The following is a 19,696-nucleotide window of genomic DNA, read 5'->3' as shown; positions in this document are numbered from 1 at the left end:
TTATTTCCCTGATTCACTATTAGATGCAGATCCTTGCTGTGTGCGGCCGACGTCAGACGTTCAGTGCGCAGAGCACGATGACGTGTGTCACGATCTGCTCTTCTAGCCTTGTTTCCCTGGACATTTGGATAGTTTCTTATGCAGCTTGCATAATGCAAGTCCGGGGGAAACAGGCCTTTTCTGTCAGCTCGCTGTTCTGAAAGGGTTTGCATCCACTTGTCATGCAAATTGCTTGCTGGCTTCCTTGGAGGGTTTTGAGTATAAATGTCACTTCCTCTCAGAATTCCTTGCTCTTCATCAGGTTACTGTTCGTTAGTCTACCTTGAGCCTCAGTCTGTTTGGATCATATTCTCGCCATTCTAGTGAAGTTAATACTGAGGATTGCATTCGGCATTGCTATTATTGTGCTAGTATTGTACATTATTTGTATTGCCTATTCTGTTTAGTCTTGTCCTTGCGATTGCACTGTCACCAGCGGTTGGCGATAGTGAATCGTTCTGTCCTGAACCTGGATCGCATTCGCCCTAGCGTTAGAGGCGGTGGATCTTCCTAGTCTGTACCTGAGAGTACAACCTTAGCTGCAGTTGCTACTAGTTACTCATTCTGTCTGTCTTGTCTGGAACGAACGCTTGCTGTTGTCTGGTGTCAGGCAACCGATTAGCAGGCGTTCCACTCTTGTCTGTACCTTGGAGTATAACCATAGCTGCAGTTGCTACTGGTTACACCTTCTGTCTGTCTTGTTGTGCGGATCGCACTCGCTCTTGCGGAAGAGCAATGGATCCTATCAGTCCTGTTCCTGTGTACGGATCGCACTCGCTCTTGTGGAAGAGTAGTGGATCCTATCTGACCTGTTCCTGTTGTCTGTTTGTCTGTCTGTCTGGAGCAAATGCTTGCTGTTGCCTGAGGTAAGGCAACTGATTACCAAGCGTTTCTGTTGTTTGGTTGTTTGTGTTTTCCGGGTTCATTTGTTAGTCAGGGTTGGCACGTTTTGTCTCTGTTGTGCTTATCGTTTGGAGACCGCGCCATTAATGTGTTTTGTCGCTGTTGCGCTTCTCGTGTGGCGATCGCGTTTAGCTAGTGCGTTTGTTATTTTCCTTGGCATTCTGATTGTAATTGTTTGCTGTGTCTTTCTTACTACACCTATGTTCTGTCTTTGCTTTGTCTTGTGTCTCCTGCGATTGGTGTTCTCACTCTGGCCTGTTCTGATGTGAAGTGTCTACCGTCGCTGGGCGGCGACTAGATTGGTAGACATTCACATAGTCTCTTTCTGTTCCAGTTCTCTTCTGTCTTGCTGTCTTGTTTCTGTTTGCTCTGTTCTGTCTCAAGTTGTGCAATTCCAATCTGACATCTGTGGATGTGCAGAGACTTTGTTTCTCTGTGCTCCACAGCACCACCTGCTGGTTGGAATTCCTCTCCACATATATACATCTATCTACTGGATACTCTGCTTCCCTGGTTGTGGAGATTCTCCTCTGCTCAGCGCACACGGCATGCGCTGACTCTGGAAATCTACCTCAGATCATTACATCGCGACGTCACTCGGGCAGGCAGCATAAAACTGCGCACGTGGTGCACGTGGCGTGGTGAGGGTGGAGACGAGAGCCGAGACGAGAGCTGAGACAAGAGCCGAGATGAGAAGAGACGGTCGGAGGATTGTTGTTGTGAGTCACTCTGTCCCTCCCTGCTCAGCGCGGGCATCGGGTGGGAGGGTCCCGCCCGAGGACTGGGCCCTAGGGTCTTTGCCTGCCTGCCGCCCGGCTGCCGCTACATACTATATTTATATAGCAGTAACATCTTATCAAGAACTTTACAGAATACATAGTCAGGTTCTCGGAAGAGCTCACCATCGAATCCGACCATACTCTTATATCCTACCATATTATTATGTATTTATATAGCACTGGAATACACCACGCCCCTCTTTTGATGGCCACGCCCTATTTTGTTGGCCGTGCCCTCTTTTTGGCCACACACCCCAAAATTAGCTCCCCTGCAAAATTATCCAGCACCTGCAGAGCACCCCCCTCAAAAAAAAAAAAATCCTGGAGCCGCCACTGTGTAATGCGAATAGAAAATGTATGGAACAGACCTACCTGGGTCACCCCAGCTGGTGAATGTGAGGGAACAGTTCTGCACATCAAATGGAAAATAGTAGATATTGAGTTTGCAGGCTGTCACAATGTGCACAGGTTCATTGATAACAACTCGGCCATCATCATATACATGAACATAGCTGATTTCATCTGACTTCTGCATGGACAAACTACAATGAGAAGCAAACATACCTGAGTTATGCATTATTTTCTTAACAAAAATATACTACCTTATGCCAGCCATAGCATTTACTCAACCAAAAGGAATGCTACAAATGTTAGAGATGTTGAGACAAAAAGCTTACAGCTCAGCATTATACAACAAAAGATGTGAAATCTTGCGCTGCTGGAGGTCAAAGGTCAATGAAGGCCTCAATATGATCACACTCTAGCTTCTCCTCAAACACTCAGCTGTAAGTGAACTACAAGGAGAAAAACAAAACGGGAGGAGCGCTCCGTAGTGTGATAACATTTAATCAAAATTAAAAATGTGCAGTAAAAGTTGCACTTACTAGATAAATAAGAAAAGCAGGCATTTGATTTGGCATATAGCCCAGAAGAGGACGTCCCATCAGAAGAACAACCTGAGGCTACAGTGGCCAGCGGCAGCGGGGTCCAGATGGAGGTGCACCCGAGATGTCTCCTATGGGGTAACCGGGTCCGGGTGCAGGTGACGTCAAAACGCATTTCAGCCTATCCACACTTTCCTCAGTTAACATCACGGCGAGCAAACTGGACCCAGTTACTGTATATACCCTGGGTGGATTGAATAACTTCCAGAGTCATCCTAAGGTTAATGAAGGGGACGGAGTCATAGCCCGGGGAGAGGAAGGGGTGTGTGTGTGTATAAACACATTGTGGTCATAACAATGTGCCCAAACCTGGTTAAAAGATCTTTGTGGGCTGTTCCTATGTAGGGAAAAGGAAAAGTCAAAGAAATGCTTTAATACACAGGGGTTGGACAAAATAATGGAAACGCCTAACATTTTGGCATCATAATCTTTGAACATGTTTAAGCAATCAAAACTTGACATATGTTTTTTTTTTGTTTATGATTTTTGTTATTTGATATGTTTAATTAACCATTTCAACCCACGGGGATTTTTCACCTTATGCATCGGAGCAATTTTCACCTCCCATTAATTTGCTAATAACTTTATCACTACTTATCACAATTTATTGATCTATATCTTGTTTTTTCCGCCACTAATTGGGCTTTCTGTGGGTGGTACATTTTGCTGAGAGCCACTTTTCTGTAAATGCATTTTAACAGGATTAATAAGAAAAAAATGGAAAAAATTCATTATTTCTCAGTTTTCGGCCACTATAGCTTTAAAATAATCCATGCTACCATAATTAAAACCTATGTATTTTATTTGCCTGTATGTCTCGGTTATTATACCATTTACATTTTGTCCCTATCACAATGTATGGCGCCAATATTTTATTTGGAAATAAAGGTGCATTGTTTCTGTTTTGCGTCCATCACTATTTACAAGCTTATAATTTAAAACATGTTTGTAGTACACCCCCTTCAAATGCATATTTAAAAAGTTCAGACCCTTAGGTAACTATTTATGTCTTTTTTTTTTAATTGTAATTTTTTTTCCATTAAAAATGTTATTTGGGGAATATTTTGGTGTGGGACTTAAACAGTTATTTTTTAATGTTGTTAGATGTGTAAATTTTAATGTAGAAAATGTGTTGATGTAGTTTTACTATTTGGCCACAAGATGGCCACCTTCATTTTTGTTTTCTCTCCTTGTACTTCTCACTATGCGGAAGTACAAGGGGGATGCGTACATTTTTCCGGGCAGAAGAGCCGAAGCCTCACAGGTGAGCGCTTCGGTTTTTCTGCGGGGGACAGGGATCGGTGATCGGGAACCATGTTCCCTTTCACTGATCCCAGGGCTACCGGGGACACAGCGGGGACACGGGGGCGCGCCCGCGATCGCGCGTAGGAGCACACGGGAGCGGGAGAGCGCAGCTGAGCAGCTGCCCGGACGTGAGCTTCACGTCTGGGCGGCTGAAAAGGTTAAAATAATTGTTTTTTTACAGATATTTAAACAAAAGTTGGTTATAAGAGAAGGAAAAACGTCCTTAGCAAAGCACAGTTGTGGCCAACAGTCGAAGTTGTCTGAGAGAGACCGTCGGACTCTATATCGAATTGTTAGAAAAGCTTGCAAGACCACAGCTCTTATATCACTGCAGAGCTGAATGAACACCTGCAGAACCCAGTTTCCACAAAAACTGTTTGTCGGGAGCTGCACAAATCTGGATTCCACGGAAGAACTGCAATTAGAAAACTCTGCTCTCAAAAACAAATGTTTCAAAGCTTTTAGGGTGGTGTAGAAACCTGGCGGGGTCGGGAATGGTGTGGCCCGCTGGAGATGACGTAGCGTCTCCTATGAGACGCATCCCACAGCACTACAGAACGTGAGCGGCAGGGGAAGGAAGGAACGTCACAGAGTATAGTCAGAACAACAAGGGCGGTGGAGACTGGATCACAATGGCCACTGTGCCAATGTCTATGTATATGGTAATTGGTGGAAACAAAAACAAATGAATGCATAAGAATACATACAGAAATGTGCTTACATAATAAACCCATGGACACAATAAAAACAATAAAAACATTAAAAACAATGGTGAATGCCTAGTTGTGAGTGGGGAGGGGGAGAAGGGGGGTTCTGCCGAATGTTCGAATAGAAACAGCTCAGCATTATATACAGTGTTATATATTGTGCACATTAGGGCATATACACCAAACTGCAGTAAGAAGAAAAATGTGCATAAAGTTTGCGTGATGAGTAGAGCATAATGCAATACATTAAATGCAATGCATTACACTTTGCTCATCAGGGTGAATTCAATAAACTGCATCAAGCATTCTTACACATGATGAGTAGAACATAATACATTCTGCTCTACTCATTGTGTGGTACGACTTTATGCAGATTATTCTGCTTAATACAGTTTATTGCATACACCCCATGGTGCGTTTAGACTGTATGCACGCTATTGTCCTTACCCCAGTTAAGTGAATATACTCCACTGATGGCAAACATTCTGTGCATATACGACAACCATTCCAGAGTGTTTCTAACAGAGACTGTCGAATTAGAGTGGTTATGATGCTTGCAATTTACAGCAAAAGTCTAGGTGGTAAAAATAAGCAAGGGCTCTTACTAATCAGGCACATAATTACTCAAAAGGAGAATTTGCATTCCACACTTTTGAAAAAGTGGATATTGGCTAAGGGGCCATTCAAACTTATCAATGCAATATCTACATGCAATTTTCTGTATGCATTTATTTGCATTTGTAAGTTTTTTTTTTATTTCTTTGTGTTTTTGCAATTTTTGTGCATGCTTGTACTATATGCAAATTTTTGGATAGCGATGTTTTCATGCATGTAACAAAGAAGTTAATGTACATGAAAATGTACCTACTTTACTTCAAAACCAGGTGCTCAGTTTACTTTAAAGCGGTATCGTCACCATAAAAATCAAATTTCAACAGCAACTGGTCTGAGTGTATTAAGTGATAAAGATGCTAAGACTGCATTCAAAACTTTCAAAACTTTTTCTGCTGTTATGATTTGGAGTTATCACATACTTAAGGAGCACTGGCCCTTTAGTAGCCATGCCAAAGAATTGCATGCTGGGGGTTCTTTTTATCTATAATCTATTCCTCCTCTTCCCTTTATTTCCCTGCCAGCTGCTTATCTGAAACCTAATCCCCTACTCACTGTTTACAAGCAAGTCTGAAGCGACTCAGCGATTGGAGGAGACTAGAAAAAAGTAAAGGGCGGAAATGACATCATGAGTTAGCCTTAAAGCGGATCCGAGATGAAAAACTAAATATAACAAGTGACTTGTCTATATATCTTATCTAAAGTTTAGATAGTTTACACAGCAAATCTATCTTCAAACAGCTTCAACAGTATATTAATATTTTTTCCTGTGATACAATGGGAGCAGACATGTTTTCTGCTTGTCACTATTACACAATTACACACACAGGCAAGCTTATCTGTATCTAGGCATGCTAATCTGCATATTCTGTGAAAACTCCACTCTTATCTCCTCCATTACACAGGCAACTGATCTGTATCTGCCCTGCAGCTCTCAGATTGTGAAAACTCTGCCTCTGAAATCTATAGCTAGTAACACCTTTTTCACCTGCCCAGACTGAAATCCCACAATTCCTTGCAAGCGCCAAGGCACTCTGGAGAAGCTGTGGGTGTGGCTTATTTAGTTTATAGGAAATTAGGGTATTAAAACAAAACAAAACAAGTATTTGGCTTGAGGAATGCCCTATAAACTATATGTAAGGAACACAATTATGCAATGAGTAAAAGTTCATCTCGGATCCACTTTAACTGTGGGCAAAAGACATGGCCCCCACCAGGAACAGAATTCTCATCATTTACTATATAACATTCACTTAAATCAAAACGTGGACAGTATAATACATGTCAAAAATAGAGCACATATTGTGTGCATAGCACACCAATAAACAAATGAAAAGGAATAGAAAAACCCATTTTTGCAAAAGTATAAACCAATTTATTAATAATCTTAAAAAAGACACGCAGTGTTAGTCCCTAAAGTGCAAATCCCCATAAGTTAAAAAGACCCAGGAAACATGTCCTAAATCACCAACTGCATGTAATAACCCTGGCAGAGGAGAGAGACCACTCCAGGTAACGCTCCCTGCCTAAACCCTAAGTGCACTTTGTAAAGCAGGCCTGCAAATAAAGTTTCTGTTGCTGTGAATAACACTGGTGCTGTGAACAATAAGCAGGATAAGTTCAACATGCAGCAAATCAACTGCGTTCACACTATAAATGGCAAGCACAAAGTGCATCCAGTCTAATATGCAGATCCAAGCTGCTCCAGTCGGAATCTTGTATATAGTATTATCCAGCACAAGCAAAGCTGCAAAGCATAGGCAGCAAATAGCAGTTCACAATGCAAATATATGCTTCAGGATGATGGATGCATCCAACCTAATATGCAAGTCCAAGCTGCTCCAGTAGTAGGCTTGTGTATAATATTATGCAGCACAAACAGGGATGCAAAGCATATGCAGCAAGTAGCAGTTCACAGTGCAAATATATGCTTCAGGATGATAGATGCAACCAACTTAATATGCAAGTCCAAGCTACTCCAGCAGCAAGCTTGTATATAGTATTATCCAGCACAAACAGGGATGCAGAGCATATTCAGCTGGTAGCAGTTCACAGTGCAAATATATGCTTCAGGGTTATAATAATCAATCAACAGAGTTGTGATTTAGCTTACCAGCATCCTCCTGGGTGCATGCAGTAGTGACACGACACAGGTTCCGGGTCTTAGGTGGTTGAGTCACCGCACGCTGCGCTCTACCCCGCTAAGGCTGCGGGGGAGCAGGTGAATTTAGATGGCTTCTCAGATTGCTGCCCCATCAGGGACGTCTCCCTGTGGGGGAAAGATGGTATGGAAGTAGTCAGGGGGACACACAGCAGCCTCTCCCCTCTCCACTCACATGGATGCTGCAAACAGCACAGGCTTCTCACACCTCCTCCAGCAACAGTGGCCCAACACAACCACAATCGATAAACGCGTTTCAGCTGAGTGCCAGCTTTCTTCAGTATCAAAAGCACTTGTGCTGCCATCCAGTGGCCTTATATAGTAGGTGCATCACAGGATCTTTCCATTAACTCTTTCCCTGCCAAGTTGCTTTCCTTTTATCTATCCAATGGATGGCTTTCATTTATGTACAAATTTCTTATTCTTTCTTTTAATTAGACAATAAGTGAATGTTCGGGGAGGGATGGTGGGGGGGAGAAGAGAAATAAACCAAACCCCACACACTCATCACTCACACTTTACCTCAATAATATAAATAGCTTGAGAGAAACGGGGGCTACAGCTACAGGAACACTTTTAAATTCAAATCAGAATTGAGACCTTTGGGCACTAGACTATCACATCTGTAAATCCACATACATTCCTTCTGATATAAAATCTTATCGAAATCGCCCCGTCTCCCACTAATCTGTAATCTATAAATTCCTCTATATTTCATCCCATCTGGATTGCCCTGATGAAATTCTTCAAAGTGTACTGCTAAGGGACTAGATTGCTCTCTCTTTTTAATATCTTTTACATGTTCCTTAATTCTGGAGCCCACGTCTCTCTTCGTTTTGCCCACATAAATCTTTTCACATGGACATATTATCTGATATATGACTCTAGTAGTCATGCAATTTATAAAACTGTTGATTTTGTATTCTTCTGTTCCATCACTGTTAGCAAAGGTGTTCCCCTGCTGCACAAATCTACACACCTTACATCCAGCACATCTGTACATGCCCTTTAGATTACAGGTTCGTGGAATCGCCATCTCACTTTTCACCAGCATATCACCAATGTTTTTACATCTTCTTGCTGTTATTTGTGGTGCTTCACCCACTATTTTGGCTATATCACTGTCTAACAATAATACTCCCCAGTTTTTATTCAGTATTTCACGCATCTGCTGCCAATGGCTTCCATACCTCGTTATAATGCGCGTAGCCTGGCTCTCGCTATTCTTTTCATTTTCTTTTTTCCGCAATAATTGTTCTCTTTCTGTTTTTAGGGCCCGCACATACGCTTTTTTAAGCATTCTATTAGGGTAACCTCGTTCCCTTAGGCGCTTTTGCAAAGCTTTACCCTCCTGTTTATATTCATCCAAATCTGCGCAATTGCGTCTAATACGTAAAAATTCACCTGTGGGGACCGATTTTATTTGAGTATGGGGATGGAAGCTCTTGGCATGCAATAGCGTATTACCTGCCGTTGCTTTTCTATGGGCCCCAGAGATTAATTTATTCCCTTCCCTTCTCAAAGTTAGATCCAGAAATGTGATCTTTTTTCTATCATACACATATGTTAAATGGATATTCCTATCATTATTATTCAGTTGATCTACAAATTTCCTAAGGGAGATTTCGTCCCCCTTCCAGATCATTACAATATCATCATGATATTGTAATGATCTGGAAGGGGGACGAAATCTCCCTTAGGAAATTTGTAGATCAACTGAATAATAATGATAGGAATATCCATTTAACATATGTGTATGATAGAAAAAAGATCACATTTCTGGATCTAACTTTGAGAAGGGAAGGGAATAAATTAATCTCTGGGGCCCATAGAAAAGCAACGGCAGGTAATACGCTATTGCATGCCAAGAGCTTCCATCCCCATACTCAAATAAAATCGGTCCCCACAGGTGAATTTTTACGTATTAGACGCAATTGCGCAGATTTAGATGAATATAAACAGGAAGGTAAAGCTTTGCAAAAGCGCCTAAGGGAACGAGGTTACCCTAATAGAATGCTTAAAAAAGCGTATGTGCGGGCCCTAAAAACAGAAAGAGAACAATTATTGCGGAAAAAAAGAAAATGAAAAGAATAGCGAGAGCCAGGCTACGCGCATTATAACGAGGTATGGAAGCCATTGGCAGCAGATGCGTGAAATACTGAATAAAAACTGGGGAGTATTATTGTTAGACAGTGATATAGCCAAAATAGTGGGTGAAGCACCACAAATAACAGCAAGAAGATGTAAAAACATTGGTGATATGCTGGTGAAAAGTGAGATGGCGATTCCACGAACCTGTAATCTAAAGGGCATGTACAGATGTGCTGGATGTAAGGTGTGTAGATTTGTGCAGCAGGGGAACACCTTTGCTAACAGTGATGGAACAGAAGAATACAAAATCAACAGTTTTATAAATTGCATGACTACTAGAGTCATATATCAGATAATATGTCCATGTGAAAAGATTTATGTGGGCAAAACGAAGAGAGACGTGGGCTCCAGAATTAAGGAACATGTAAAAGATATTAAAAAGAGAGAGCAATCTAGTCCCTTAGCAGTACACTTTGAAGAATTTCATCAGGGCAATCCAGATGGGATGAAATATAGAGGAATTTATAGATTACAGATTAGTGGGAGACGGGGCGATTTCGATAAGATTTTATATCAGAAGGAATGTATGTGGATTTACAGATGTGATAGTCTAGTGCCCAAAGGTCTCAATTCTGATTTGAATTTAAAAGTGTTCCTGTAGCTGTAGCCCCCGTTTCTCTCAAGCTATTTATATTATTGAGGTAAAGTGTGAGTGATGAGTGTGTGGGGTTTGGTTTATTTCTCTTCTCCCCCCCACCATCCCTCCCCGAACATTCACTTATTGTCTAATTAAAAGAAAGAATAAGAAATTTGTACATAAATGAAAGCCATCCATTGGATAGATAAAAGGAAAGCAACTTGGCAGGGAAAGAGTTAATGGAAAGATCCTGTGATGCACCTACTATATAAGGCCACTGGATGGCAGCACAAGTGCTTTTGATACTGAAGAAAGCTGGCACTCAGCTGAAACGCGTTTATCGATTGTGGTTGTGTTGGGCCACTGTTGCTGGAGGAGGTGTGAGAAGCCTGTGCTGTTTGCAGCATCCATGTGAGTGGAGAGGGGAGAGGCTGCTGTGTGTCCCCCTGACTACTTCCATACCATCTTTCCCCCACAGGGAGACGTCCCTGATGGGGCAGCAATCTGAGAAGCCATCTAAATTCACCTGCTCCCCCGCAGCCTTAGCGGGGTAGAGCGCAGCGTGCGGTGACTCAACCACCTAAGACCCGGAACCTGTGTCGTGTCACTACTGCATGCACCCAGGAGGATGCTGGTAAGCTAAATCACAACTCTGTTGATTGATTATTATAACTCTGAAGCATATATTTGCACTGTGAACTGCTACCAGCTGAATATGCTCTGCATCCCTGTTTGTGCTGGATAATACTATATACAAGCTTGCTGCTGGAGTAGCTTGGACTTGCATATTAAGTTGGTTGCATCTATCATCCTGAAGCATATATTTGCACTGTGAACTGCTACTTGCTGCATATGCTTTGCATCCCTGTTTGTGCTGCATAATATTATACACAAGCCTACTACTGGAGCAGCTTGGACTTGCATATTAGGTTGGATGCATCCATCATCCTGAAGCATATATTTGCATTGTGAACTGCCATTTGCTGCCTATGCTTTGCAGCTTTGCTTGTGCTGGATAATACTATATACAAGATTCCGACTGGAGCAGCTTGGATCTGCATATTAGACTGGATGCACTTTGTGCTTGCCATTTATAGTGTGAACGCAGTTGATTTGCTGCATGTTGAACTTATCCTGCTTATTGTTGACAGCACCAGTGTTATTCACAGCAACAGGAACTTTATTTGCAGGCCTGCTTTACAAAGTGCACTTAGGGTTTAGGCAGGGAGCGTTACCTGGAGTGGTCTCTCTCCTCTGCCAGGGTTATTACATGCAGTTGGTGATTTAGGACATGTTTCCTGGGTCTTTTTAACTTATGGGGATTTGCACTTTAGGGACTAACACTGCGTCTCTTTTTTAAGATTATTAATAAATTGGTTTATACTTTTGCAAAAATGGGTTTTTCTATTCCTTTTCATTAGTATAATACATGTGTTATGTAAGTAGATCAAGTATTTATCTACTTATATATGTGTTTTTTTCCCTGGCATAGTATGGCTGATCCTACTGCTTTAAAGCCTAGCTCCATGCACAGGTATACATATATAATGAACTACTTTAGTAATCAGAATGTACAAATGTAACCTTTTTGTGGGAAAACATCTTCATCATGTGACTTAAGGCAACAGAGTACAAGAACCGAGTTTTTACTTTTTGTGGCTAGAGATTTTGTTGCACTTCAGATCACATCACATCATTTTTTAGACTGCAATGAGAAAGCCACAGCCTGAATCTCTGTAAGAAAAGTGCAGCAATACCAATCTGTGGTTCAGAAAGTGGTCAGTGTTAGGGCCATTGACAAGGGTTTTTAAAAGTGACTTGTTTGCACGAGCTGAGCAGATTGATTTTGATTAGACAAAAACAGGCTCTGCAACAGAATGCCTGCACAGTTCTAATAAAACATTTCTGCCTACAGCTGGGCTTTAACAAGTGCAGGTAACCCCTGAACTTTAGAGGCAGCTGAACGCATCGAATTCACAACCTGTCAGTTGCTCCCACTCTCCAGCCTGGCTCTTGCTAGTGCTTAGCATGGGCAGCCACTCTATGAAGTTACATCTGAGAATGGCAGTTGCTGTCCTCAGATGTGGTAAGAGTTTTTTTTTGCCATCAGGTAATGCCACCACATTTCAAACGTGACACGCCTGGTGTTCCCAAACGCTAGCATTCAGGTGCTTATAACTGAAGCCAAATGGTGCTTGTAGCTGGCAGTTAAGGCACCTGTGGAAAAGAGGCCTTAGGGAGATCCAATTTTGATTGGCCAATTTAACTACTTCCATGTAGTATGATAGCTTACTTACACACTCTGCAGTTTCAGATTGCCCAGCAAGCGCATGATTAACCAGGAGAATTTAAGAGGCTAAAAAGGACCAAAAAGCCCTCCTACACAATCGGTTCATAGTACAGTATTCAAACCCTGATGACCTTTATACTACATTTAGGGGGTAAAATTGGCCAGTTATTGGCCAATCAAAATTAAATGTGTGAATGCACCCTTAAGGCACATATGTTGCAGATTAAGATCATGGTGGTTTTAATTTTGCACTTGCTGTTACCCTTTACAGTGCAAGTTACATTTAGAACAAAAGATAGGAACACCAAGAGCCAAATATAGTGTAGTATGTACTGGTAATATGGGAAGAAATTGGTAGCGTAAGTACAAATATACTCACAAAGCAAGGTTACCTCAACGGCAACCACTGTAATAGCAGGTGGGAAGATTTGACCTGACCCCACTCAGGATTAAGAAGTCGCTCTCCGTAGATCAGGAAAAAAGGGGATGACAGCCCTCCACCAAGAGTGGACTTAGAACAATGTAACAGAGATACAGAGGTGCCAGAAGAATAAAAATGTCTAAAAAGTTTAAAATTTATAGAGGCAGTGGTGGACTTGCCTCCTCCAAACAGACACAAGATATGGTAACACAGTTTAGCAAAACACATGTATTTACATACTGCAGAGGAAAATGGCACTTGGCTCAGCTACAGACCTGATCTGTACCTACTCCTACCTTTTGCCTGATGAAACGCATAGCATTTTCCCCTGAGCATGTAAATATATTTGTTTTGCTAAACTTTGTTAACATATCCTGTCTGTTTGAAGGAGGTAAGTCCACCACTGCCTCCACAAATTTTAAACTTTTTAGACATTTTTATTCTTCTGGCGACTCTGTATCTCTGTTACAAAGTTACATTTAGAGTTTCTAAAAAAGTAATGGGGTCCTAGGAAAAGCTTTTTTGCTGTATATATATTTTTTATGTCCTTTTTCCCTTGGAACACATTCTTTTATAGAGTAACTCCACTTTTTAGTGGCTGAGATGAAAATACAATTTATACACTTACCATTCCACAATTGTAATATCTGGGACCCATACCCATTGTGTAGGAATGGAAATCTTTGTCACATTTTCAAATTTCATGAGATCCCACGTGAGAAACTCATCTATCCAGCTCTATAGTGCATAGGAAAATGAAGTAAAATAGATTAACATTGACTAGTCTAGCATTTACAGAAAAATGTACTGGAATGTTATACTTAAAAATGCTGCTTAATATAAATATTTGTAACCATGACTAGAGAGTAGCAGAAATGGTATATACTTAGACTAAATGGCTCAGGAAAAATCTCTCCAAATGTAACCACCACTTCACTACTGAGAGGTTTTTCCAGATAGATTTTTACTTTCAGCTCTTCTCCCATTCATTTGCCAATAACTTTATCACACCAAAATGATCAATACATTTTTTTTCATGACAAATAGAGCTTTCTTTGGGTGGTACTTTTCACTAAGAATTATTTTATTGTATATGCATTTTAACAGAAATAATTAGAAATAAGCATTTCCCAGTTTTCAGACATTATAGTTTTAAAATAAAATATGTAATTGTAAATAAAACCTACACGTTTTATTTGCCCATTTATCCTGGTTATTGCAACATTTAAATTATGACCCTAGTACAATGTATGGCGACAATATTTTATTCATAAATAAAGGTGTAAATTTTGTTTTACAATCCCTTATTTGCTAAAATACTAAAAACAATAATATACCCTCATGGCATACATACAATATTTACAAAGCTATGTCCCTAACGTAACAATTTATGTATTCAGTTATTTTGGCAAGTTTATTTATTATAGTAACTGTGAGGGCAGAAATAAGTTCATAGGGATTTTATTTCTATGTGTTGGCTTTTTTTTGTGGACAAAACAAATAGTGAAGTGGACTATTATTTATATTTGTCCACTAGATGGCACACCGTATAGAAAGCTGAATCACAATTTTTTATACTATATCCAAAGCAAAATTGTGTTTTTTTGTTTTACAGTTTGTCAATGAATAATCTCTGCTGTTGGTTACAGCAGAGATTATTCATAAATTCAGAACATAAAATGGTGACTGGGAACATGTTCCCATTCACCAATCTGTACTGCAACTGCTGGTCATGGGGGCGAGCACGGGTGCACATACATGTGTATGCACAGCCCATTCGAACACACAGACGATTATCTACATTCCTGGAATGGGAACAGTACTCCCATGGGGCATAGATATCCTTCCACGACTATGGGTACTGGTTGGCACAGACTGTGCAGTTGCATCTGTAGTACCAGGAGTAGCAAGGACTGAAATTGACTACACTCTCTTCTATTTTTCATAAAAATACATCAGTTCACATAATAGTGCAATTAGGTGCGCAGCATGCAAGATGTCTCATGCCTCCTCCTAACCTCTATTGAGCTTTACCCAACAGGGTAAGGTATTTGTTATTTGACTTGGGAGAATTTTATCTGAAGGACACCCTTGATTTTCTAGAGACAGAAAGGGTGGGAGGGAGGTAAGGCAACCACTGCCTAACTGCCCCCTTCCAAGTACTAATTTACTTTTGTTTCAACAGCCTATGTTCACATACAAAATCAGCGGAAGATGGAAATTTTCGACAAAATAAATTTTGTAAAAATGTAGTTCACATGTACTGGATCAGTTACCATGTAATGTATACTCAAAATTACACTGCATATTTCATGCTCAGTTGCATTAACCACTCGTCGACCGCACACTACCTATGGGCGTCGGCAAAGTGGCACCCCCAGGACCGCGTAACGCTGATCGGCGGTGGCTCCTGGGGGACTGAATTGCTGGGGATCGCGCGCATCCGCCGGCATTAGGCTCCACCCACCCGTGACGTCAACCCGCCGGCCAATTAGCAGCGCCGGCAGGTTGTTAACCCCCCATCTGCCGCAAAGCAAGCATATAATACGCTTTGTAATGTATACAAAGCGTATTATACAGGCTGCCTCCTGCCCTGGTGGTCCCAGTGACCGAAGGCAGGAGGCAGCCCCCCTGGTAAGCACACACTAACACTGATCCGGCCCCCCCTGCCCCCTGATCGCCCACAGCACCCCTCAGACCCCCCCTGATCACCCCCTCAGACCCCTGTTTGCCATGAATCACTCCCTGTCACTATCTGTCAATGCTATTTTTTAGATTAGGTCCTAAACTGCCCCCTGGGGGCTCCTGATCACCCCCCTCACACCCTCAGATCCTCCCCAGACTCCCCCCTGTGTACTGTAAACATCTATCCTCCCCTGTAATCACCCACTGATCACCTGTCAATCACCTGTCAATCACCCATCAATCACCTCCTGTCACCACCTGTCACTGTCACCCATCAGATCAGACCCTAACCTGCCCCTTGCGGGCACCTGACCACCCGCCCACACCCTCAGATCTTTCGCAGACCCGCCCTCAGATCACCTCCCAAGTGCATTGCTTACATCTGTTCTCCCCTCAAATCACCAACTGATCACCCATCAATCACCCCCTGTCACCACCTGTCACTGCTACCCATCAGATCAGACCCCTATCTGCCCCTTGCGGGCACCCAATTACCCGCCCACACCCTCAGATCACCCTCAGACCCCCCGATCACTTCGCCAGTGCATTGCTTGCATCTATTCTCTCCTCTAATCACACCCTGATCACCTATCAATCATCCCGTCACCCCCTGTCACCACCTGTCACTGCTGCCCATCATACCCATCAGATCAGACCCTCATCTGCCCCTTTCGGGGCACCCAATCACCCGCCCACACCCTCAGATCACCCTCAGACCCCCCCGATCACCTCGCCAGTGCAGTGCTTGCATCTATTCTCCCCTCTATCACACCCTGATCACCTTTCAGTCAACCCTTCAACCCCTGTCACCACCTGTCACTGCTACCCATCAGATCGGACCCTAATCTGCCCCCTGCGGGCACCCAAACACCCGCCCACACCCTCAGATCACCCTCAGACCCCGTCTGAACACCTCCCCAGTGCATTATTTACATCTGTTCTCCCCTCTAATCACCCACTGATCACCCATCAATCACCCCCTGTCACTGCTACCCATCATACCCATCAGATCAGACCCTCATCTGCCCCTTGTGGGCACCCAATCATCCGCCCACACCCTCAGATCGCCCTCAGACCCCCCCTGCCCCCCCCCCCCCCCCGATCACCTCGCCAGTGCATTGCTTGCATCTATTCTTCCCTCACCCTGATCACCTATCAATCACCCCGTCACCCCCTGTCACCTCCTGTCACTGCTACCCATCAGATTAGACCCTAATCTGCCCCCTGTGGGCACCCAAACACCCGCCCACACCCTCAGATTGCCCTCAGACCCCATCTTATCACCTCCCCAGTGCATTATTTATTTGTTCTCCCCTCTAATCACCCACTGATCACCCATCAATCACCCTACCCATTATACCCATCAGATCAGACCCTCATCTGCCCCTTGCGGGCACCCAATCACCCGCCCACACCCTCAGATCACCCTCCGACTCCCCTGATCACCTCCCCAGTGCATTGTTTGCATCTATTCCCTCCTCTAATCACACCCTGAGACACCCATCTATCACCTCCTGTCACCACCTGTCACCCCCTAGCACACCTACCCATCAGATCAGGCCCTAATTTGCCCCGTGTGGGCTCCTGATCACTCGGCCAAACCAGTGTTTGGGATTTTAAATTTCTTTTTTGCAGCTTCCAGGATGCGGTTGACAGGTGAGTGGTTAGGGAGGGGACCGTGTGGGAGATGCCTACACGCGGCGGTCCCTGTAAAAGATGTAATAATGATTACGTCCAACCGAGCCTCCCACCTGAATGCTAATTTATGCAATTCCTGCTAGATTTGGTATGGCAGGTAAAGGGTGTATGACCGTACACCTGATTGGCTGATTGGCGCCTACTGACCAGATAGCGGTAGGAAATTGCTTGAACTGTTAGTGAGCGAATGTGTGTGTTGCACTCGGCCAAACCCTCAGATCCCCCTCAGACCCCCTTCCGATCACCTCCCCAGTGCATTGATTGCATCTATTCTCCTCTCTAATCACCCCCTGAGACACACATCAATCACCTTCTGTCACCCCCTAGCACTCCTATCCATCAGATCAGGCCCTAATCTGCTAATCTGCCCCTGCGGGCTTCTGATCACCCGGCCAAATCCTCACCTGCCCCACCGTAGTGCCAGAATTTTTTTTCTGATCACTGCTCTTCTCTACGACTTAATTGTGGCTGAGACCAACCGTTATGCCACACAATACACAACCGCCAATCCAAGAAGCTACCATGCCCAGCCTTTTCGGTGGAAACCACTCCAAGTTTCTGAACATAACATTTTTTGGGGCCTTCTCCCTAACATGGGTCTAGTCAAAAAGAATGTATTGCGGTCTTATTGGTCTATACATCACATGCCCATGTTCTCTGCTTCCATGTCCAGGTCATGATTTGAGAACATCCTGCGCTTCCTGCACTTCAGTGCCAATACAACCTGTCATCTAAGAGGCCAACCTGCTTATGACCGGTTCCACAAAATCCGGCCCCTCATAGACCACCTGTCATCAAAATTTGCAGATGCTTATACCCCTGAACAGTCATTTTGAGGCATTTAGTTTCCAGACTACTCTTCACGGTTTTGGGCCCCTAAAATGCCAGGGCAGTATAGAAACCATACAAGTGACCCCATTTTAGAAACAAGACACCCCAAGGTATTCCGTTAGGTGTATGATGAGTTCATAGAAGATTTTATTTTTTGTCACAAGTTAGTGGAAAATGACACTTTGTGGAAAAAAAACAATAAAAATAAATTTCCGCTAACTTGTGACAAAAAATAAAATCTTCTATGAACTCGCCATACTACTAACAGAATACCTTGGGGTGTCTTCTTTCTAAAATAGGGTCACTTGTGGGGTTCCTAAACTGCCCTGGCATTTTAGGGGCCCTAAACCGTGAGAAGTAGTCTGGAAACCAAATGCCTCAAAATGACCTGTGAAATCCTAAAGGTACTCATAGGACATTGGGCCCCTTAGCACACCTAGGCTGCAAAAAAGTGTCACACATGTGGTATCGCCATACTCAGGAGAAGTAGTATAATGTGTTTTTGGGTGTATTTTTACACATACCCATGCTGGGTGGGAGAAATATCTCTGTAAATGGACAATTGTGTGTAAAAAAATCAAAAAAATTTCATTTACAGAGATATGTCTCCCACCCAGCATGGGTATGTGTAAAAATACACCCCAAAGCACATTATACTATTTCTCCTGAGTATGGCAATACCGCATATGTGACACTTTTTTGCAGTCTAGGTGCGCTAAGGGGCCCAAAGTCCTATGAGCACCTTTAGGCTTTACAGGGGTGCTTACAATTTAGCACCCCCCAAAATGCCAGGACAGTAAACAGTATTCAGAGAGGGGCATGGTGAGTCCGTGGCAGATTTTATTTTTTTTTTGTCAAAAGTTAGCAGAAATGGAAACTTTTTTTTTTTGTCACAAAGTGTCATTTTCCGCTAACTTGTGACAAAAAATAAAATCTTCTATGAACTCACCATGCCTCTTAGTGAATACTTTGGGATGTCTTCTTTACAAAATGGGGTATTTTGGGGGGTATTTATACTATCCTGGAATTCTAGCACTTCATGAAACCTTACAGGTGCTCAGAAAAGTCAGAGAAGCTTAAAAATGGGAAAATTCACTTTTTGCACCATAGTTTGTAAATGCTATAACTTTTACCCAAACCAATAAATATACACATATTGGATTTTTTTTTTATCAAAGACATGTAGCACAATACATTTGGACAAAAATATAGATAGACATTTTACTTTATTTGAAAAAGGTCAGCACAGAAAGTTCCTTTTTTTTTGACAAAATTCATGTCTTTTTTGATGAATATAAAAAAAACTAAAAATCACAGCAGCAATCAAATAGCACCAAAAGAAAGCTGTATTAGTGACAAGAAAAGGAGGTAAAATTCATTTAGGTGGTAGGTTGTATGACTGAGCAATAAACCGTTAAAGCTGCAGTGGTCTGAATGGAAAAAAAAGTGTCTGGTCCTTAAGGGGTTTTATGACTGCAGTCCTTAAGTGGTTAAAGAGAATAGGAGGAGCATCTTATACATAAGTTAGCCTTAAGGTGGCAACACACCATACCATTTTTTAAATATCTGTTCAATTTAAGAATTGCAATAAAT

General features: G+C 42.6%; 1 protein-coding gene across 5 annotated transcripts in view; it reads right to left on the bottom strand.

Moving 5' to 3' along the window:
- The window catches only part of LOC137521479 (5-hydroxytryptamine receptor 3A-like), a 169,767-nt gene that overhangs the window by 48,401 nt on the left and 101,670 nt on the right, over nt 1-19,696 (bottom strand). For 4 of the 5 annotated variants that reach the window (XM_068240796.1, XM_068240801.1, XM_068240799.1 and 1 more), the window contains 3 exons: nt 13,518-13,627; nt 5,845-5,886; nt 2,094-2,263 (listed from right to left, as the gene is read on the bottom strand). In XM_068240796.1, the coding sequence (XP_068096897.1) occupies nt 2,094-2,263; nt 5,845-5,886; nt 13,518-13,627 (322 nt within the window). The remainder of the gene's footprint in view (nt 1-2,093; nt 2,264-5,844; nt 5,887-13,517; nt 13,628-19,696) is intronic. The other variant, XM_068240798.1, reaches the window with a different exon arrangement.

The sequence above is a fragment of the Hyperolius riggenbachi genome, chromosome 6, assembly GCF_040937935.1.
Source record: "Hyperolius riggenbachi isolate aHypRig1 chromosome 6, aHypRig1.pri, whole genome shotgun sequence".
Taxonomy (NCBI): domain Eukaryota; kingdom Metazoa; phylum Chordata; class Amphibia; order Anura; family Hyperoliidae; genus Hyperolius; species Hyperolius riggenbachi.
This window is presented reverse-complemented; position numbering and strand designations above follow the sequence as displayed.